The sequence below is a fragment of the Calidris pugnax genome, unplaced genomic scaffold (assembly GCF_001431845.1).
Source record: "Calidris pugnax isolate Ruff unplaced genomic scaffold, ASM143184v1 scaffold21, whole genome shotgun sequence".
NCBI classification, from domain to species: domain Eukaryota; kingdom Metazoa; phylum Chordata; class Aves; order Charadriiformes; family Scolopacidae; genus Calidris; species Calidris pugnax.
The window spans coordinates 982398-1006728 of NW_015090770.1; the positions used below are offsets into that span (position 1 = coordinate 982398).

Here is a 24331-nt window from a genome sequence, read left to right on the forward strand (position 1 = left end):
TTGAAATACAAGAGTGGTAGTTCTTGCTCTTATAGATAAGAGCAGAACATCAGTCACAAATGCAAGAGTCTTTCCCCCCTAAAACACCTCCAACAAACAAGCAAAAAGCCCCACCTTAGTGAGACAAAGTGGCTCATACAAAAGGACAGGATAAAAAGTAATTTGTAGCATATTTTAGAGTAACTTCCTAAACTGTTTCTTGAACCTGTGAAGAGAGCCCATTCAACACTACAGCCACCAGGTCAAATGGAGATCCTCCCTCTTTTTTTCTCCAAGAGAGGTATGCAAAAAAAGGAAAACACGCTTTGATTAGCTAGCCCCCTCCTCACAGACAGAGCTATACAATTTTTAATATAAAACCAGACACATTGTCTTAGTAATAAATGTGCAAGCAAGACATCCAGAGATGCTGAAATGAATGTTCAGCATGACAAATTGCTGGTACAGAAGATAGCTTCAAATCTTTTCTGGATGGCAAAAACTTTGTGATCAACCGCATTCATCAATGCTTTCTTCTTTATTACACACGCAATACTTACCTCTTCCAGAAGTTTGGTTTTTTGCAAAATCTGCTTATTCAGAGATGCCACCTTCCTTCTGTGTTGTTGGGCAGCTCCAAGCCTTTCTGGTCGCTCCTCAGCAGAAAGCTCAGATTGCTAAAATAAACAGAAACAACAACCTGCCATTACTTTTTGCTTCTTCAGTAGCTCAGGAAATGCCAAAGCGGGACACAACTCTGATATTCCTTAGCAAGAACTGTGTCCTGCTATCCAACAGAAAGAATGATTTACTGAATTATCTCGCATCAAGAAAAGGAAGTGGCTGAACAACTGAATTACATCCCAAAATTAACAGGTAAAGTAAGTGAGAAATGAAGTTAGATGCCCTGGGACAGGTGGAAACTACTACAGTATACTAGAAAAAATAAGTAATTTTTTGCAGCAGCATGACAGTCATACCTAGTAAAGTTCTTAAATGTAAAAAATAGAACCATGCTAAAAACCACCTTAAGCAGTGGCATTTACTGAACTTGTTGGATCAGACATGGTCCATACCCCAGTAAGTAGATCCAGAACTTTCAAAGGCCTTGAACAACTGTATATTTAGATTCTCAAATAGTGGCTTTGATGCATCTTTATGCTGAATGACAATGACATAGTCAGTGTGGTAGATCATTTACCATTCAAAGCTCTTCTTTGCGTGTGCGCGCGCGCGCGCTGTGGACACCAGTCTCTGCAAACCACTGGATCCAGCATGCATTGCCAAGAAAGTGTCTCATAAATACATAATGAAGACAACAATCTGGATCCAGTCTCCTGTTCTATCCAAATTGTGAAAGGAAAGCTGCCAGAAACATTCTTTATCAGGAGTAACATTTAGAATAGAAATTGTATATTTGCAATAGACAAAAAAAAAAGGATTAAAAATCAGTGATATCTAGATGTCTAAGTGATTATTTGCCTAAACATTATTTGTACTTTTTGGAAGCCCTCACTTTAATACTTGCATCCGTTTTGGTAATTTGCTTCATGCACTCACAATTCTTTTTCCAGTTAATCTATTTTCCAGTATTTCATTAGAAAAAGTTAATTTTCAACTACCTCGGGTGCTAATTTGCAGAGTCTGTCAAATACACTTCAATACTAAGTGCTTTTTATATAATTGTGAAACGTTGACAACCACTACAATGTATAATCAGCAAAAATGTTACAAGAAGTATGAAATACTCTTCAGTCATATTTGCTCCTGGTATCAAGACTAGGCAGGTAGGTAAGCAGGTCTTCATTAACAGCATAACTTTAAATGAAAACAAGAGGCAAAACCTGTCTTTCTCTTCTTTAACAGGAGTAATATAGAAAATGAAGAACAGCTTAAATGACTTGTTATACTTTTACATCTACAGCAAGAAAAGACCAATTTTGATACCTTATCCCAACAATTCACATACTTTCTTTCTACTTGTTAGGAAAAAATGCCTCTAAGCAGCACCTGTAACACTGAACTATTCAACAAATGGATTAAAAAAATCAATCATTTAGACATCTAGATATCACTATTTGCCTAAACATTATTTGCACCTTTTGGAAGCCCTCATTTTAATACTTGCATTCTTTTTGGTAATTTGCTTCATGCACTCACAATTAAAGGATTAAAAATCAGTGATATCTAGATGTCTAAGTGATTATTTGCCTAAACATTATTTGTACTTTTTGGAAGCCCTCACTTTAATACTTGCATCCGTTTTGGTAATTTGCTTCATGCACTCACAATTCTTTTTCCAGTTAATCTATTTTCCAGTATTTCATTAGAAAAAGTTAATTTTCAACTACCTCGGGTGCTAATTTGCAGAGTCTGTCAAATACACTTCAATACTAAGTGCTTTTTATATAATTGTGAAACGTTGACAACCACTACAATGTATAATCAGCAAAAATGTTACAAGAAGTATGAAATACTCTTCAGTCATATTTGCTCCTGGTATCAAGACTAGGCAGGTAGGTAAGCAGGTCTTCATTAACAGCATAACTTTAAATGAAAACAAGAGGCAAAACCTGTCTTTCTCTTCTTTAACAGGAGTAATATAGAAAATGAAGAACAGCTTAAATGACTTGTTATACTTTTACATCTACGGCAAGAAAAGACCAATTTTGATACCTTATCCCAACAATTCACATACTTTCTTTCTACTTGTTAGGAAAAAATGCCTCTAAGCAGCACCTGTAACACTGAACTATTCAACAAATACACACTTATTCCCCTTATTATTTAGCCAAATCACACAGAGGCTTCTGCAGAAAACTCCTCTGGTCTGCAAGTGAAAAAGCTATGGTTAAGTCTCAAGCAGCCAAAATGGGCTAAGGATCTGCTCTGCAGCAACACCACTGCTTTAAAGTTACTGAGGAACTGGGTTCCAATTCATGGAGAAGAAGTGCACCTTTCACTATAGGAGAAAAAAGCACGAATTATAGAAGCTACTTTGCTTTTTGACACTATTGTTGTTACCTGGTCTCCTACTAGACTGAAACAGTCATTGTCTTTTGAACCTAATTTAAGAAAGCTGCATCTGAGCACTACAGTCTCTGTTCAAGATTATCAATTTGCTTCTCCATCTCAAAAGAAGAATTCAATTACACATGACAAAATACCTGGATACATCCTTTAATTGTTCTGTTAACACACATTATCCCCACCACTGCCAGGTGTGCACTCACTTTTGCGTTCCTCCCCATTCCCTGCAACTGCCCTAAAAAGATTTAGCCAAGTCAAATAAACAAGTTAAACAAGAAGTGCTAGTAGCATCATTTTCTATGACAGAATTTTTCAAGTTAAAATTCCCTATTAATTATGCATGAGGATCATTAATCTATGGCAGCTCAAAACCTGCTAGCCAAAATAAATGGCTAATTCTAGATTTTAAGAGTCTGCCTCCCACTGTTCACATGTAAAATTTTTAAATGGGAAGGAGGAAGGAAATACATCCAATTGATGTTATTCTTTGTAATGAGATTCTCTCACACACATTAGTGCTATAAACCTTCCAATAATTAAAGAGAATTCAATCATTAGTCTACAAAACTTCACATTCTCAAAAAAAATAAGGAGCCTCTGTACAAAAACGCAAACTTTGTAGCAGTACATAATTTCATTTATCTCTTCATGTTCAACCATCAACCAACTAGCAAACAGCCTTCAGAAGTTTAGAGCTGTGACTAACTCCAACACTGCTGTCTCAAATTCCCCTGTCTGAAGTCCATTGGGAAAACAAAAACAATCTCCAGCCCTGTAACAGCTCAAATCTGTTTTCAGTCAAGTTTGATTTAGATCTTTAGCAGTCATTGCAATGTGATTTGTCATCATTTTTCCTTGACACTGTCCCCAAGGCTCAGGAACCCAAAGATAAAAATCACTGCATCTCACCTTATCTTTCAGGATTTCCTCAAACAACAAAAACAAAAAAATAATATAAAAACATCCAGTTTAGTATCTTCCTTGAACAACAAACTCTAACCATGCTAACTGGTTGAAATTCTTATTTTATGTTACTTCAACTGACTGTGTAGGGTGCATAGTAATCTCTGATGCAAGATTCCTGAAATCCAAAAATATTCTGAGTCATCTTCTCAAGATGTAAGCAAACAGCATTTAAAACTGCTGAAGAGGATTCTCCTTCAGGAATTTTTGAATGAGGTGGTTTTGAGACAGCACTTCTCCAGTTTTAGTTATTCTCTCATTTTATCAGGGAACAAGCTTTTCATCCTATTCTACTCCTAGCAAAACTTCTCATTATATATGATGATACTTGCAAATTCTCAGAGGAAGAATCCTAACACAGTAAAATCAAAACTACTTTGTATAATTGGCCTTAGAAAGCTGGTGATGAATAGGCAGATAAAAGACATGTTAATAATTTTCTGCCAGGACACTTAGAAAGTGAGGAACACCACCAGAATCTTCCTTCCAGTTTAGCCAACAAGTTAACACAGCAGCAGAAAGAAGGGGCAAATGCAATTTGCAAAATGCAAAATTTGTCTTCTGCAAATATACTATCATGTAAGAAAGGACCTGGCACGTGGCAACATCATATCTAGAGTTTTGTTTGCCAGCTATCTTCACTGGGCCTGGGGATTCTACAACAACTCTGGTAGACAAATAAGCACTGCCATGTTCTTCAGACTATGTATAGTTACAAGGAGTTAAAAACTATCAGAACTGTATCCAAACATTGCTGATGCTTCAATAAACTGTTTGATAACATCCTTAATTCTCTTTTCCTGGTCCATGCATGCACGCACAGAAATTATTTTTTTTTGTCACATGCAATAGATTTGAAAAGCAATACATTTTTGATTTGACTTGAATCAGTTCTTACTTTCCAGAGTATTAATCATTGCTCTACTATAATAGTCAAGGTCCTGCTGCCTTCTCTCAGAACAGAAGAAATGTAACATTGAAATATGACCCTTGGGCTTCTGGTCTTCCAATGCTTTATAATAAAGAAAGGCCAAGAATTTGCTATAGACTCCGTTGAGTTATAGGGTTTATCTCCCAAATGGGAAAGCTCCATACCTCATATGTGTCAACAAAAAGGAAGAAATATGAGAAGACTATTGGACAAATAAGAGCGACCTATAACTCATATCTGGCAGTGATGTATTGTATGTATTAATTGCTTGAAGAGCCAGATTTTCTTTTCACATTACTGTAAAAACTATCACAGTTGAACACAATAAATGGAGCTAATATACACAGCTAATTGCCTTGACTTCTATAAGCAACAAAGGTTTGTTTTTCATGATACTAGATTCAGAACGAGAGATCCAGGGCATGACTGGTAATTGGAGCCCACTGCAAGTAAGATCCCAGTGTATGAAAATCTGAGTGGAAGTCGCCTAGATTTTTCTCCGGGCAGGCCCACAGAACTGCATTTCTGTGCTTAACACAGAACATTTTAAAATGCATTAAGAGTTTAGGCCTCTGGTTTGAAGAGATATCAACCCAGGTCCTTCTTTATTCATGAAAACATTTAAGCAAGTGCTTAAACCCGAACTACTCATGAATGCAATTCAGGAATACGTGCTGTCACACCAAAAGCTCGTGTATGTTTAAATGTCATCAAAATACTTTCCTGGATCCTGACTGTGCCGTTACTCATAGCATATACAAAACAGTGTTATTCCAAGATAATCATGGCAATTAAATTGGAAGTAAGGTCTAAATTAACAAACTATCAAGCATGATTTGGTAAAACATAACCAGGTAACACACTTACCTTTTCAGCGTATTCTGACACTATTTGCTTGATCTCGTCTGACTGGAGTCCAACAATCTGGCCAACTGTGCTTGCTGTCAACTTGCCCTGCAATTGTGTCAAGAAAACATTTGGAGTTTTGGAACTGCCTGTGCTTTCACCATGCCAATCTCCCCAAGCTCTAATTTTAACAAAAATGTACAAAACCTTTACACTGGCTAAAAATCTCCAGTTTTTAAGACCAAGAAACATTCCACCCCCCAAAAAACACTTTGCTGATGGAAATTTCTCACTTACAACCTTTTAGCAAACAACAGGGGTAACCTGAATCCAGATTTCCAAAAACTTATTTTGAATTGCATTCTGTACACTGAACTTTGCATACACAGTGATAAAACTCACTTTTAGACCACATTTTGAGCCACACGATAACAAAAGCAGATGTGTGAAAGAATGCACCTTTCCAGCTGGATGCATGTATTAAAACAACCTTCAAGTACAACTGAATTCTACAGTGGATTTCAGCAGAAAGCATGTCAATCAACTTTGAGACTAGACTAATTACTACCTATTCTTCTGTGATTTCAGCATAAACAGAAACAATGTTTCACAACTTAATTTCTTCCCAGTCCTCTCAGCCAGAAATCAAAATGTAGGAATTTTCAAAATTACAACTGCCTAAAAGTTACATTATATCATTTGTCTACAACCGCTTAAGAATTTTAAAACAAGATAAACATCCAGTATTTTCAGTGTCTTACACTGATGGTGTTGCTTATAAATATTTATCAGTGCTTTGAAAAACACCTTGAAACGCATACAATTTTCCTTCACCCTCCCCAGCAAAACGATTATTCCTCTGGCTATCTTCACAAGATGAATAAAGTAAGGTCATAATGCATCTTGGGTAGCTGCACTGCGATGTCTTTCCCCTGAAATTCTTCTTGTAGAAACCATTTGAAAGAGGCACTTATTTGTATTGGGTTTATCACCTCAAGGCAAATGATTAAGTCATCAGCCTTGTAAAAATTACTTTCTTCCTAATTCAACCATCTTTCCTCGCATTCCCTTCATGAAAATTTAAATGCAATCAGTCCAAGACTTCAGACTCAACATTAATCCAATTTTAAGAATAATTGCTATAACCAACCATAATTTAAACAATGCTGTATCAGTTTTAAATGCTTCTTACCTCTTCTGTTGCCATCGCAGCCATCCCAGTCATCAGAGTTTTAATGCGAAGCTAGGGCAAAATATAAGAAATTACACATTAAAAAGTATATTTTATTATTTAACTTATTTCTGCCCAGTGTCAGGGACACATGTATACAAACAATTAGTATCATACAACATCCATATTTTAATGCACGTAATGGGACAGTATGTCTATGAAAGTAAAAGAAGAGGTGGCTAAAGCCATCAAATTAAGGAAAATTCCTTATCACAGTACAGGTTCACTCAGAATATCCAGCTCCCACTATCTACCAAAACCTGACATATTAAAAATGCTCAGATTCCAAAACAAAAGTTGCTTTTTTCAGTATTAGACATCAACAAACATTTGCTACTAAACATGCTCAGATTCCAAAAACAAAAGTTGCATTTTTCAGTATTAGACATCAACAAACATTTGAGTTAGTGCATCAATTTCAGGTTCCATATTCTCCTGCAGGAAGCAACTGCCACTTCAGCCAAGCGTGGAAATTTTCCTCCTTGCAGAGAATGACTGGGCAGCAATAACTGCTGCGGCCCCCCCTCCTCCCCAGGTCAGTAACCTCCATGCCTACGATGCGTATGGCACACCTCTTCAGCAGCCTGAAGGTCATCTTCATCACATGGCTCAGCTTTTCCTGCTGCTGCAAGCCCCGGAGGTAGCGCAACTTTTTTATCTTCAGCCTTTTAAAGAAAATTTAAGAAAATAATGTATCTAGTTCCAGTAATCTAATGTATTAAGGAAGACAACACAGAAAATTGAAATAAAGCTGTTCTGTTTTTATGAATACACATTAGCTACCAGAACATCCTCACCTTTCAATTCATGCTGACTGAGATGTCAGCCTCCCTGACTTCCTAAGTATTCCAGCTGTTCAATACAGCGTCTCTGGCTTGGTAAGGACACATCTGGTACAAAGTTCCCTTATTCCACAACCTTCTAAGAACTACCAACCTCATGAGACAACTGGCTACCCCAGAATATGATGATTGCTATATAGGAGAAAGCTGATATTTATTTTATTTATTATTTTTTTTTTCATAAATAATTTTTTGTAACTTGATATCGGCATAACAATCATACAACATAAAAAAGTGTAAAATTTCCTAGTTCAGTCAGAAGAATTTGCACCACTAAAATAATGAGAACTAGTTACAGACAACCTGAATTTCTAGGTCACTCTATTGCACCACTGACCTGACTGTTTCTGCCTTACTGGTGACTCAGTTCATGCAACAAACATGATGACCTTCTAACATAAAATATTCCAAAGCCACTAAAACTTTTGAAGAAACAGAATGAACTCTATAAACATGACTGTGGCCTGGCAGTTCGTTTGAGGGGAAAAAGAGGTATGCCTAGATTAGGAAACATCTCCATTTATAAAATTTAAATGCTAAATTTGTATGCAAAATATTAAGATAATGAAGAAGGGCAACCTTAATGTACTCAGTGTATTGCTGGGTCCATGACACGCTTAATGCATTTCTTCATTATCTCTGCCTGTAGCAAAAGCTTGTAGCCCAAGTAATATCTGCACTGAAATAATAAAACTGCATATACTCGGACAAGGACATTTTATGATTCCATAATCATCAGAAGCACAGCAAGGATTCTACTTTTCAAGATGCTTTATGATTTATTTATGGCATGGTATCATCTTCCTCTACCACATTAAATAACCTGTTATGTAACAAATGCCTACAAAATTTCTTACCAAGCTGAAATGTTCTTTAAGAGGAAAAGGAAAAAAAAAAATATTTTAACGATCACATCATGGGACACTTAGTTAATAGATACTAATTAAAGAGACAGGGTATGTTCATTACCTCATGTTAAAAAAGAAAACAAAACAAAACACCCAATCGCCCTTTCTTCTAAGTGAAAAATGTTTCAAAATGTGATCTTTGTGCACAGATAAAGGAAATGCTTTAAAAAAGGAGATAATAATCAATTGCGTCTTTCACTGCATACAGATTTTTAGTTCCAATTAGCCATTTTTAAAAGGTGGGAATAATAAAGCAATACAGCAGAATAAACAGCTATAACTTCTAAGATCTTACAGTAACCAACACTCCAACAGAAACAATACAATTCTTCCCACAATATGAATATTTAAAATTAGTGTATTTTTACCTGTTCTGTTTTCCCTGCTTGTCTGCTAAATCCGTATCTCCTAAAAGAACAATAATAACATGAAAGAAATGCATTATTATTTCCAACTACCTCAAATAAATTAAGTTTCTATCAGTTTTCAACATACGAAATCCACTATAAGTGAATCGTTTAAGAAAAACAACAGCCAGGTTCCAGTTAGTTTTGGAATGCTTCAAACTAAATAAGCAGGTACTGCAGCACATTTACAGAATAATTTCAACTCCATCTACTCCTTCCATTATGATGTGCAAATCCAGACTGTTCGTAAAAATATGGTCATTTAAAGCTCATGAAAGGAAAAAGCACTACTCTCTTTCCATTTGGAAGTGAATCCTCAGCCACTAGATGTACACTTCTGAATTCTGAAAGGCCTCAGGAAGTTGTCAGCACAATCTCTACTCCCCAAAAAAAACCATTCATGCTTGTGTGCTTTGATGAATCTTCAATTTATTTCAGAAGCCTGGTGTTCAGAGCTTTAAATAAATACTCAAATAAACCTTTTAGTTCTGGTTTTTTGAGGGAAATGAAAAACTGACATTTGAGTTATGCGGTTAGTTTAGAAATATTATCTCAAAGAAAAAAAACAGGTAGAAAGAAATTTTAGATATGAGGAAGCAATCATCAGTATTACGAAGCACTAAACCCAGCATGCACACAGATATGACAAGAAGTGATGCTCCTGAGTAACAGCTACAACTGTTTAATTCCTTAACTACTGCAGAAGCAGGACTATTTACAAGCCTTTTATGGCTAAAAGTTGAGTGTTGAATAGATGGAGAACTGTTGACAATTGATACCGCTGCTGAGGATCACTCAAGAGGTACATTCAGTCATATTTTATTACAGCGTAACACCAGGTTTTCAAGAATTCCTCAACATGAACTTTTCTCTGCATTTTAAAGCTTAGCAGCACAAAGAATACAGCAGAGCACTACCCTCCCAGAGAATAGGCATAAAGTTGCATTGGTATAAAAGCATTTGCCATTAGTATTGCCATTATTGTATAGCTGTTCTTGCTTTTTGTAGGAGCACAATTTTATTTTCATAAACACATCCAAGTAACGAACTGCATCAGAAGAGCAGTAACAAAAACCCAAACATCAGTTATATCAACCGAGAACCCCGATGCCTCCCAGGCTTAACATTTCACATCTGTTATAAGAACCCACCTTTGCTGAAAACTAACTTGATAATATGCAAAGAAGTGGCAACGAAAGCCCTTTGCTGAAAGAGACGATGCAACTGTGTGGAAAGATGCTCGTTGGCATCACTGTGCTCTCCAGGCAGGCTCTGCCCTACCACATTCAAGCTCATTTGTGGTAAGTTTTAAGCTGGAGGCCACAGGATCAAAAAACAATTTAGAATATGGCACTACCACTCACTCCATCTGAACAACGCTGCATTTGACATGAGGACATTGAAAGACCCTATACTATTTGCTGGACTGAGAAAAGTAACTTTTATCATTAGTGTGCTCTGAAAGGAGCCATTTCTATGATAACCAAGGGGCATTTAGGAGGGAAAAAACCCCTCTCCTCACAATTTTCTATGACTGCCATCTACATTCAGTAAAGGAATGAAGGGTTCACTTTAATTATTTGAATTCTAGAAACATTCAACTCTTAAGTCTACCAAAAATTTACTATTTGCTTTTTCAGCAGTGTTGTAGTTCCCCTAACGTTGCTGAAGAGTGGACAGTAATCCCTACTGACCCCACAGATTTCTCTGAGTCCTTGTACTCCCATTATTTTATTACTAGGTTCAGAGCAGACATACTACCACCCTCTGTAAGAATTTCTTTGTCTACCAGAACACATGAACCAGACATGATGTGTGGCTCACTATTGTAATTTTCTCAGAGTTCTTTATTTTTGCACCATATTTTTCTGATAGAGTTTTATGCTTTGAGAACTCCTTATGAAGGCATTACCAAAATAAACTCAAAGCTTTCAACTATCCTAATTTTCTCCCACTTCCATTCAGTTCATTTTAAGCTTTTCACACCAAAAAACTAACTCCATTTGTCTTCTAGTAAGTACTGTCCATTCATATCACCAATGGAAATAATCAGCCCAGCAAGTCTTCTCCAATTGTTCTTTTGTTAGGACTCTGCGATGTCATCAAGATCATCTCAACAAATACTGCTCTGAAGACATATTTTCCTTCCCCAAATTCACAAGTTCTTGGTCATCCTTCTTATCGGTCCCACACCTCATATCTATGTAGTGATGGACACTACATAATAGAAGAGCAGTTCCCTTATGTCTTCAGCAATTCATACTTTTCTGTTCTTACTTACTCTCTCTGTACTTAAACTTTCTCCATCATCCATTTTCACTGCTTTTATATTAAAGATTTATCTGTTTTTCCACAAGAAATGAGCTTTACTTAGGTCTCAACTGTACCTAAAACTAAAACAATTTCTGAGAATCTACAGAAAACATCTATTTACTTCAATTCTCAAGCTATATCATGATTTCCAGTTTTGCTTTTAAAAAAAGAAAAAAAACACACATATGAAATTACTCTAGAAAAAAATCATATATAAAAATTCCCTTGAACTGTGTAAACTTTTTTATACTCTTTTTGTTTATTAGGAAATGTCTATTGACACCGAAACAGTACAAGAAAATATAAATGGACAGGAGTACACAGCTTCATTTTTCCATACCAGCTCTTTGGATTCCCATTTGAGCAGTGGTGAGGTATCAAATGATGTGATCTAAATCTAAAGATTTCAGCATGAGCATCTTCCCCTGACGAGTCAGAGAAGAAATCCACACGCCAAGTAGAATAATCCCTGACACTGTCACAAACTGCCAAATTCAGTTTTCATTGAGGAGGAAGAAATTGGACGCTAAAGTGGACAACATAAATCAAGCCTAATTCCTTACTAGCATTAGAAAAATATTAAGACTCATTGAAGATTACAGCCCACAGAATTTGTGAATGCTAACTCTGTTAACAAAACCAGTTACATATATACATATACATATATATATATATACATATATACAACCTGTTAACATATATAGAAGAGCCACTGTATTTCCTTGTGGCTCTGTGCTTTGAACAGACTAAGCTCACTAGAGCAGCCAGTCATCTTGGGCTTTTAAATCAGCTTGCTATACTTCAGATAACTGCACTGAACTCCACTGGTGGTGGAAGGAAAGGAAAAGTTCTATAGTTAACCCTTTGTATATAAAGTTTATGTAACATCAGAAGAGCTCTGCTGAGTAACAGGACACCCAGATATCCCTCAATAGTTTCGTTCCATTAGGAACACACAGAGGATTTCATCCCACTTTAATGGAAAATAAGCTGAAAGATATTAATTTGTTCGTGCCGCCCTCCAAAATACCACCATGAAAGGGGAAGATTATAAGCAATCTGCAACCAGGATGCTTGCTGATTTCAACTGTGTGTGGAGACAAATGTACAAAAAGGCTAAGAGGGATAAACTCAAAATAACGACACACACACAAATACTATAATTTATGGCTTTGTAGCAGAACCTGCAGAAGATACAAAACCGAATTCAAATGTAATTTGCACTAATTAAGTATTAAGATCTCAGACAATAGACAAGCCGTTCGTCTCACTAAACTACAAAAAGAAAATTGGAAATAGAAGCTAGAAACAGAAATTCTGTAACATTATTTTTGTATGTTTGGAGAGCTCTCAGTTACCCAGAGGGACTTCCAAAGGAAATGGGTAAGTGCAAATCTTGGTAACTTTATCTCTATATGGAAGTTTGAAAAAAGTAAGAAGAAAAAGCACTAAAACCATAATTCAGTTTCCTGATGTAGCAACCATGTTAGAAATAAAAAAAGAAGCAGTAACAACTTCAGCTCCTTTTTCCCTTACTTTCTGGGGATTGCTTGCAAAGAGGCGATATTGATTGACAGACTCAACTTAGAAGCATGAGGAAGTTAAGCCATTTTTATGAAGCAAAGAACAAGTACGTTAAATAAACATGCCCTACTAGCAGCCTAAATTCAGAACTTGGGCTCCTGTTGTACAAAACATTGTTCACACACGTAAGGACTGTCCAGTTCTCAGAGAATTCACAGGGTAAGCAAACAAATTCTGAAACCAAACAGTGGTACATCTCAAACCATTTGATTCTCTAGTGGCAAAAAACCCCACAATCCAAATTTCCTATGGAACACTTCTAAATACACACAATACAAAACCCACAGACAATTAAATGAAGCCTTTCACCTGCCATATTCCAGAAGCGTAGCATGAACCTTTGATTCCTCATCTAGCAGTTCTTCAGCTCCCTTCTGACGTTTATATTTTCTCTGGGGTTTGTAAACCTCCTGTAAGACAGTGAAGGAATTCAGAGTTTGTACAAGGCTTTTCTAAAAGAAACGAAGCATTGTTATCTAGAGTGATATATACAACTGTTTGCTTTCCAACTCAATATACTTACACAAATAAACATCCTTCACTTTTTTTTTGGGGAATTGCTTGATAAAATCTTACTGAGTATTTACTTGTAACAATTTGCTACAGGACCCTTCTTTCCAGGTTTTTAAAAATTATGAGTATTTAACAACAAACATGACTTCTTCAAACAGCCCCATGATGTTTGAAACATGAATCAAACACAATCAATATCTATTTAAAAAGTCCTATGATTTAGGTGATAATGACAGTATCTAGAAATCTTCCCTCCTTCGTAAGCTACTTCTATTTTTGATCTCCTATTAGATAATTAAATGTAATTATTACCTACTCAATGATCACAAGTTACAATGTAATTAAAGAAGATTTTATTGCAATTTAAGGAACAAAAATATCTTAAGGTTTGGAATTAAAACCATTCGATCTCATGCTATCCTAATGTGATCCTACAGCTGGACAACAGCCCATCAAATTAAACAAGGATTCAAAAGTACTATTTTGTACTGACAGAGCTACTTCCAATTTAAAAACAAAATGGAAACAGAAGGACAGAGCCACTATCCTGACCATTTACACAGACACAACTGTTATAATACTGTAAACATAGGCCTAGATTAAAGTACCTTTTTTTTTTTCCTCCTTCCATATAGATCAACTATGCCACTATGAAAGCCTATATAATAACATTAGAAAAATTACTCTAAGTCGAGCACAAGAAAACCAAAAGCCAAACCAAATGAAAAATAATTACGAACACCTCAATTTTCTCCAAATTAGAAACTGGAAACAAGATAAGATTTAGTTTGACTGGAATTGGTTTTGCTCTTTGTTTGGCAAGTCCGTAATGCAACATTTCTGTTGCCGGAACAAAGACTTTGAAGTCACTTGAAGTCTAGGATTTAGTGCTCTCATGCTAGCAAGTACTGGAAAAACTGGCCAAGAATCTGTCATTTCAAACACTTTTTTTTTTTAATCCAACTGCTATGTTTTAAAAAGTGTATTCCTCAATCAATTAAGTGACGTTTTCTCTTCTTCTTCTGAAATGAAATTCTAGCCCTCATCACAGCAGAGAAAAACTTCATCACCAAATGAACAACATCAATAAGAAACAGTCCCCTCTCTTCTGGTCTGTTTTACATTCCTGTCTTTTGAATCCTTTGAGGCCCAGGCTCAGAATGCTCAGAAAAAATACCTTACAAAAAAGCAAAACTTGAAATCAAAGCTTGGGCTTTCCATATACATTTAACTTCAGAAAATTCTATTCAGATGTGACAAAAGATTCAATGCAAGAAGTTGCAAAAATTCTAAAATAAAATAAAAAGAGGAAGATTACCCTTTGCTTGACCTGGTTTTTTGTACAACACAAATTATTATTTTCCACAAGCAATTCCTGCACCATAACATTGCTGAAATAGCTTTCAGCCTATTTCAAAGACATGTAATCCCAAAGCAGATATTTCAAACAAGTGAAAACAGGCACTATTCCTTGGCAAGTTTCTCCTAAAGTTGTCAGTTACCCTTTGCAATTTTTACTTCATTTCTAATTTGAATTACTGTCATCTTGGTTTCCAGCTATTAAATCTTGCTGCATTTTTGCTTGCCACACCAAAAAACTTTTTATGATCAAGAATTTCCGACAAAAACGTACTTTCACACCTACAGAAAAGCAACATAAGTCATAAAAGTAATTATAGCTTTTATGATGGCATTCTAGATTACATCTGTGCTACATAAATTGTAGGCATCAGAAAATTGAGTAGCTGAAAAAAAAACAGTGCAAGATAATCTCCGTTCACTAGATAGTCACCTTTCAGCTGCAGTAGTTCTTACTCCAATAACTATTACTGATATTTAATATTCCCTCTTCTAACCTTTAGTCCTGATCTTAACCATAAATCTCATTGTATTGTCCCCTTGAGAAGAGGAGGGTAGGTCCATAGACCAGAGTTGTAATAATTAATTCAGACAACGGGCTAATCTTTCACACTTGCTGGTCCTCTTTTAGGAAAGTGGATTTCTCTTCCAATTCCAATGCATAACGATTTAAAGGTGACCTGCAAAAAAGCCTTCATCTAATAGCTGTCTTCTCCCTCTTCCAGTTTCTATGGATAGATAGGGTCACTTGTGCACTTTCTCCCCTGGAAATTCACTCTGTGTGTTCTTCTAGACAGCACTCGTGCCTTGATGCTTTAAGAGGTCTCATGAACTAATCCTGCCGTTAAGAAGATCAAGTGCCAGCTGTAGAGGATATAATCCTAACAGAGCTCCTGCATTTAAAGAAGAGCTGTTTGTCTGATGATACTCTGAGCAGTGATGAACAAGTGTCAAACCTTTATCTACCATGAAGATGCACCTAAAAACTGGACACTTCCAGAGCAGGGTGTGTGTTTTCATTGCTAATTACAAGAAGTAAAAAAGACAAGTTCTGAAATGCAGACGTTTAAATTGAGGAGATAATTGCTATTTTGATTAATTACAAGACAAATAGTCCAACTGGTGATAGCTTAAAACAAACACTTAGTCTACTCAGGATTTAATAGCCTGTAAGTTACCTTGTGCCTTCTGTTTGATAGCATGGAGCTCCACACTTTCTGTGCAGGCAGTTGATAATGGTTTACCTACTCGTACAGACTGCATCTAAAGGGTTTTCAATCTGATTATTTGGCAAATTGAGGCATTTGAGACTTGTTCTAAGAATGAAGCTCGATGTGTAATTCAACTGGGACCTTTTCATGAAAAAGGATCCCAGGATCATATGCATTAAAGAAAAGTAACCTCTACCATCTCATTACTAAAAACACTTGCTTCTTAATCATAAAAATCCAACATACTTACACAAATATCAGTAACAGTTTTGATAGCCTTCTCTTTTCTTTGCATAAATTCATCATCCTGCAAGACATTAACAGAGGTCATTAAAAATACCAGGAATGGAAATTAAATCTCAAGCATCGTAATGAGTTAGCAAACAAAATTGTCACATAATTTCTAACTGAGCTGCCCGATTATTTGGTGAAGTGTTAGTGATTTTCTGTAACACAGAAAAGTATTTGGTTCTTTCATCAGGTAGGTAGGTGGGTGTTTAAAACTGTATCTAGATCAGCAGTATTTCTGCTTTCAGCTTATACAGTACTTGACATAAATGCAACCCAGCCCACTACTGGGATCTCCAATCATTACTACACTGTGAAGAAATGAAGTTGGGATGGGCTTAATGTGGAAAAGAGAAGTTTCTCCTACTATTATTATAGTTTCTGAGCATTAAAAACAATCAAAACCAACAAATCAAACAAAATCCAAACCACTTCAAGCTAATAAAATCCTGCTGTCTTTCCTAATAATGGGGACATCTACCTTTAATGTTGTTACTGAATTAGAGAAAAACTTGGGTTCTAGTTTTTAAACATGGAATTGCCTTGGTATATGCATGAACAGAACTGATGCCTCTGCACTGAAGGCACAAATCCAAGCTTGTTTCTGCTTTCCTCCTGCACCAAGGAACCTTCATATCATTACTGCAGGATAGGAAGAGAGGATCTCAACGCTGTTGTAAGCATGTAACTTCAAAGTGGGCAGCATTTCACTACTATCAGAAGGAGAAGAATATGATAAAAGGTACCTCAAACAGTGCAAAATTGATCTTACCATTACACTTCTAAATAAAACTCCACTTCTAACTCTTCTGGCAATCATATTTTACAGAGACAAATGTATTTCCTTTTAATCCAAACCTGTCCACCTCTGTCTTTCCCCAAGTTCAGTTTTTGAATGAACTTTTTTTAGGAATCTAGTTTTCAAGGACAAATTTTGGGGTTTGGCTACAGAGAGACAAGAGCTGATTTCAAGCAGTCTAAAAACTCAAGTTACAGAGCAATAAGAGCATATCACTTCTCATTTTGCTAGATCAGCTTCTTCACAGCAGGCCGGGTGTTCTCAAACGTGTTTCAGGCAACCCAACTCCAGTCACACAGTTTGCCTGGATCCAGTGCACCAAGGTCTAGATTCTCTCCAGAAGTGAGTTACCTGGCAAGCCAGACTGACTGAAAAGCACCAATATTGCCAAAAGTACCGAAAGTACCAAATAGAAAAACTAAGGCAACCATTAAGCAAAAGTTAACCAGTATCTATGAACTCTCTGTCATAATAATGTTTTAATTTTTTTCCCAGCTGAATTTGTGCACCAAGTCCTCTAGGACCTATTAATAAAACAATAGCAAAGGCAACTGTGATATATTGTGCTGGTTTCGGAGCTGTGACACTGGTACTGCACCTGAGCATTTGACATATTGTAACAGAAACAAGAACTGGCCTGATCTTACCTCTGGTAGTCTATGAGTTTTTTGAAATTGTGATATAGAGTAAGAACGGATATAGTCTCCCATTTCTTCCCTTGTTTCTATTGCACGTTTCACCAGCCACTGGGGAAAAAAAAACCCAACAAATTTGTATCAGTGGAAAGGGGAAGAATAACAGCAGCAAACACCAAACTACTGCATAATTATTTTTAATACAGGATAAAAGCTAAAAGCACATTTTAAGCACACAAACAAGAACATCTTTTTATAAACATGGTAATTCAGTTCCTACTCCTAACAAAATGACTCAGCATTAGCTATTTAAAAAACTTTGCTACTCTTCTGTGTACTAAAAAGCTCAGTAGAGCAACCAGATAATGTATAAACTAAGAAACCACAGGCCTTCTCTTGTAATCAAAGTTTTATCAATGTAAAAGCCTAAATATTCTTCACCCTATTAAACTATATTGAACCATACAACCTTCAGTGAGCCATACTGTTCATACTACAGTGGGAGTCATAAATCAAAAGCCATAGTCAAAAGACCAAACTGCCTTCCCATAGGAGAAGAGTGTGGAGCAGAGTGTGCTATCCTTAAAACCCCCACTTTTCTGAATGTTATTTGTAAATAGTGTATTCCAAAATTAGTTATTTTGTTGCACGATGTTCCCTTTACTTAGCCTGCACTGTAACTTCTCATATACTGAATTGCTTTAAGAAAGTAATTAGAGTACAAGTACGGAAAGAGAAATCTATTGCAAATTCCAACTATTAGGAATTCTTACTTGAAAAATTAATTTATAAACAAAAACATAAGAAATCTTCACAAGCATAAGCAAAGTCCATTGAAATTTTGACAATATGAATTTTTGTAATCCAAAAAATTGCATCTTCAATAAAATCGTTCCAAAAAGGGGGGAAAAAAGAGCATCTATGGAATAGAAATGGTTGTGGGCCACGTCGAACATTATTCTTTTAGCTACAATCTTTAAGGAGGAAAAAAAAAGTTAAAAATACACCCTACCACCCCACCCCCAAAAAAACCTCTGAAGGGCCCTCCCAAAATAATCTGAGTGGCATAAACCCCACCTCCTAGTCAAGGAATCTACTATTTAAGCTAAAAAACACTTTTAAACAAAGTATGTTTCACGACATCAAGTAGTTATAATATCTATAGTATTCATCGTTACTACTTGTTAAACATTAATGTTATATTATCAAAATAGAGAATAATACACGATATAGAAAATACGCAACAGTAGTTGACGGAACAAAGGGATGTTAATTTTGTGGCTTTTTCTTTTCACCTACACCATGAAATAGCACACACACCTCACAATGCACAAGACCAAGAGCTCAACTGTACCAGCCAGCACAACATCCATCCTATCCAACGTTCAAAAATCTCAAAACCCTACTGTACTCTTAAAATCTATCAACTTTGTTCTTCTACTGAGCAGACCATACTGAATAACTAATAAATTCCTCTAGTTGTAGGAAGCACTGGATTTACAGCACGTGTACAAAAACGTGACTGTACTCTGCACTGCATACAGGTTCATCCCTCCCTACTCCAAAGAAGTCCTTGGGAGCACATTTGAAAACAAATGGATAGTCAGGTGGCTTTTATACAGTCTGTGGGCTTTGCTATGGTCATCCTTCCACAAAGCAAGCTTGAACTGTTCACAGTACCCATTCTCTATGTGTCTGAGTGAGAGGAGATGGGCTGGAGCTCTGCTAGAATTTGAAACAATTAAAAGTTGAACAGAAGAATGTTCAGGGCTCTCAGTGCCTGAACCCAACACTGAACTTGTCTTATATCATTAGTTCATTATACTCTGACAGAAGACACCACTTGGAACACTACCTCAATCTCATTAATCTTGGCTGTACCCCAGGTAGAAGGCCTTACAGCTAGATTATATGCATTTCTATCAAATTTTCCTACTATAGATCACTTATTGCTTTCAAAAACTACAGTTCCACCATGAAAAGACATATCTTCAAGCCTGTGAAGTATTCAAGAAGAACCACATGCCCGTAGAAGAAAAAAAGACTTCTTCCGACATTTATAAGACCACACAAAAAGCCACAAGAGATTGAAGTACATTTTAAACAATGCTGGAGAAGATAAATCTTGTCGGCTGTTGACAGCCTGTGCAGGAGGTCACATAAGAGATCAGATCAATCTTGGGATCCAAGTTTGAACTTAGCAACAGTTTTCTGTGCTATAACCATGAACCCCTGGAAAGTGAGGGAAAGATGATGACAAGAAGAGAGATGAAAATGCAAGCTGTTAATTGAAAAGCACATCTCAACAGAAGATTGTACATCCTTTTCCCTGGGAACATCAGCAGACTTTACTAGGAAGAACAGCACCATTTCTGCCCACTAGAATTTTTTTCAAGCCTTTTTTCTTTTTTAAGTTCTGCTACAGTCTATGGCAGTGAGCCAGCTCAATCTAATTTCTTCCTGTTGGGAAGTATTAATATAAATTCCACCCCATCAAGTTCACCAGAGTAGCTTGCAAAGTGCAAGAGCTATTGGGACACAACACCAGGCAGAGGAAAGAGCTGCTGCAAGATTTGGGGACTGATATGAGAATTACAGATAGCAAGCAAAATGCCGAATTTAAGAGGGCACTTTGTAAAGTGTCATTATCAAACACATAATTCTTATATCCCATGGTGTGATCAACGTATTATAGCACTCACATGGTCCTTCTCAGAGCAGAGCATACCGGTGACACCAATAAAAGTTTTCTTGAAAGTCTAACTTGATTGGGACAAAATGAGGAACCAACAGTATCTGGAGTAAGCAGAACTTTACAGGGACCTGACAGAACGCCACAATTTCTGAAAAAGATCCTCTACATACAAAATAAACCTGAGCTCATCAAGAAAGACTTCTTCACCAAGTATGGATTAGATATACCACCTACTGGCCAGCTACTGAGAATTGCTGCTTTCAGAGAAAGCCCTGCTTATAATTAATGTTTCCTCCTTTGTAGAGGTAGTATCACAAATCAAGATTTCAGATAAAGCAGATCAGAGAAAAGAATACCTAGTGCTATCGTTTTTACAGCAGGAGTAATAGTTCACGTTCTCACTTTAGGAGAGGAGTTACTTCTCCCACCAGAGAAGCCTTATATTTGATAAATGTAACCATTCATTATCATCAAGTGACCAGGGCAAGAAATTAACCTGAGTTGGGATTTTTTAAATTTTTTTTTTGGTAGTAAAATACAACTTCAGAAGTAAAAAACCTCACATTAACAAGATACAAACTTTCCACCCTTGGCAGCACAAGCACAGCTTGAAAGCTGTGTAGCAGTAGCACACACCACAACACACCTTTGTGGGGAGTGCAGTTAGTGTGGTTTTCCTCAGGAGGCCCCTACTAGAAGATAAGAGACAACAGGAAGTTTTCTCCACTTGTTACAAACTGGAATTTAGATTAAACTCTCACTTGCTAAATTCTTTCACAGGCAGGAGGTAAGGAGTTATTTAATGAAAAAGCAGCTTGCTTAAGAGTCTTCATTCTCCCTGTTTATCAAAGATACTTTTCTGTGCGCAGATGAAAGTAAAATCAAAAAATGGTAACGGCATACCAAGGATTCTCAAGATACCACACTAAGGGGAACACACCACGTGCTAGCTTAAACCTTAATGAAAAGGGGAACTACAGGCGTGCACATGATCAGTAAGTGGTGCTCAACAGATCCACAGCAACAGGATCACATGTCAGAGCAATTTATTTTTCCATCCATACAGTTTTTAAGTGATATGGACAAAGGATGAATTATGCTTAAAGAAACAACCCCAACTGGCTTTTGCCTTATTGACGTCCTCCTGACTGAATGACTATCTGCATAACTTACTCCATAAACTTAAACATAGACTGTAATAAGTTTGTTCTACATCCTAGTCTGGCAAAGTAGATTCTTGGGTTCCAAAACAAACTTAAACTTCAGTTTCTTTAAGCAGGGATTCCACAAAAGGCAGAATCTGACTCCATTTCAAAGAATTTTAAAAGTCTGTTTTGTGTTTTTCTTAAATGTGGATCAAACAATACTTAAAAACTGTATCATCCATAACATCACTCAATTCTTTAAAAACATTCATTTAAACTACTTCCTCTGTGATTTTTCATTCCCAAGTTAAATAAAGAGCCAAACAATAATACAGGTCTTTGTTAAAATGCTTGTGCAAGTTTTATGGCTTTTTTTCAGCAAAGTATCGATACATCACAAAATTATTACCTGTACAACAGGAAATATATGAATGAAATCCAGTCCCTGGATCTGATGTGGTTCCAAACGATGAGGACACTTCATTTTTGGTAATACTGACACAATTTTTTCAGTTAAGGCACTAATAAAACAACAAAAACACAAATTTATATATGCTACAATTTTCTTTTGTAAATTACAATTTATTTTTGCAAATACAGCTAGCAGTTAGAAGGTTCCCTCTAGTGGCTTTCATTGTATACAGCTATGAAAAGCAATCAAACTTTCATCTACAAAGTAGCTTTTAAATTGTACTGTATATATTATTTGACTGGGAAGAGGTGATTAAACGCCCTTCTTGCAGGCTTCTACCTTGTGATTTCATTTAAAGATCTGTACATCTGGTCAGATGAAATGCCCATGTAAGATGTATTTACAAACACCTTTGCATATTGTAATATATGCATACATGAAGTAATGCTAGCTTTAAGGACACTTAAACAAAGTAAAAGACATGGATTCAAAGAAAGTCCAGAATCAAATGTAAAGACTTAAAAATTTGTTTAGCAGAACACTCCCAAATATATCTTGACATTGCTACTGAAATTTTATGAGTTTAAATACACCTAAAAGCTAAATGCACCGTATACTTCACATGGCTTCAAAGTGAGTAAAACTGAATTTGCTGGCAACCATCTCATTCTTCAGCTCAAGTAAGAGCTGGTAAAGTGCAAGGATTACCCTGACACAAGGGATCCATCTACAAGAACACCATCCCGCTTCCACTGAATCCCTTATTTTAAGGCAAGGTATTTTTTTGCTGCCAATGCTGTCAAGCACATTTTTAAAGCAGGTGTCAGCACCGTGGAGGAACACCCTAGTGGGAAAACAAACTATTTTTCCATGAAGGAAAAAAATTAACTGGCCTAGTATTGACCACAGTGATACTCAGTACTGCCCAAACAGACAACTGATACTCTGGAAGAACAGAAGGGGAACAAAAGATATGAGAAAGAGGCCAAAGTCTGGGAACAGAACCTGAAAAGTTGTACTTCTTAAGAGAAGTGAAAAATTTGCCATAATTCTTAAAAGGCAATTTCCGTTGTGGCACCATATTATGGTACCATATATGGCACCATATTTTCATGTTCTACAACATGAAAATAGCAGCACCTCTCTGCACAAAGCAAATGCAATTAAAAAAAAAAAGTTCTTTATCGAGTAGATGGAGTAGATGCAAGATCGTCCCTGAATGTATGTTTCCATGTTTATTTCAACCCAGCAGTTAAATAATAGGACACCATCAAAGGTCTTCAGAATAATACTGAGAAAACACAACTTTTCCTTATCTTGAAAACATCACAGAAGCACTGAGCCACCACCAATATAAACATTATGCTGATATCAAAATAGCCTATGCTTGTGTGACTCTGAACACTTCAGATTTACAAATAAATCACTGTTGCTGTTTTTGGGAGAGGAGCCTGGTTTTTGTTTTGCCAGTTTTACATCCACTCAGCTGGAAAGATAACAGAACATTTTCAGAACAACTTAACTATTTCCTAACCTGCTGTTCTTAAGGATAACAAAGACAGCAATTATAAAACCTTAGCAATTGTAAAAACTGCCACCACTATCTTCATGCCTAGTCTCTACTTAATTCTATGCACTTAATTACATAAAGCATTGTTATCTGTGATGATTTGAATATTGCCAAGTTAAATGGCAATAACCACAAAACTTTATTTTTAAAAGCGTTACAGTCTTGCCAACGCTAAATGACTTTCAAGAAAACAGCACAAAAAGATGTTCTTTTCAACTACATTGAGCAAACAAGTCTCTTCATGCAACTGTAACTTGACTGAATATTCTTACTTCCTGCAAATTTTAATTACAGCTCTTTTATCACAGAAATGCATAAAAAAATAACATATTTTAGAACATATTCCCTTTTCTCAGCACAAACAATTTTTACAACCTCCTTAACACATGAATTACCTGGTTTATGAGCAAATTCCATGCATAAGAAATGAATCAAACCAAAATGGCCTCATTGGGTCACTATCAGGAAGGAACTCCTCCTCTTCCTCCTCACTGTGGGGCAGGTAACTGTTTCAGCAACAGCAATATGCTTTAAATTCTGTTTGCTGATGCCTACAATTCCAACCCAGAACCACCAAGGAGAATCAGGGGTTATTAACACAGCAAAACTGCAGACACAGAGAACTCAAGGAAGGCCTTCTAACATTGCACTCCAGTTTCCAGCAGCGTGG

General features: G+C 36.4%; 1 protein-coding gene across 1 annotated transcript in view; it reads right to left on the minus strand.

The window, feature by feature from the left end:
- Positions 1-24331, minus strand: part of CCDC93 (coiled-coil domain containing 93) — a 48702-nt gene that overhangs the window by 20780 nt on the left and 3591 nt on the right. The window contains exons 4-12 of the mRNA XM_014939973.1: positions 22089-22200; positions 17852-17950; positions 16368-16424; positions 13344-13444; positions 9099-9138; positions 7553-7645; positions 6942-6992; positions 5771-5857; positions 540-656 (exon numbers count right to left, since the gene is read on the minus strand). Coding sequence (XP_014795459.1) covers positions 540-656; positions 5771-5857; positions 6942-6992; positions 7553-7645; positions 9099-9138; positions 13344-13444; positions 16368-16424; positions 17852-17950; positions 22089-22200 — 757 coding nt within the window. The remainder of the gene's footprint in view (positions 1-539; positions 657-5770; positions 5858-6941; positions 6993-7552; positions 7646-9098; positions 9139-13343; positions 13445-16367; positions 16425-17851; positions 17951-22088; positions 22201-24331) is intronic.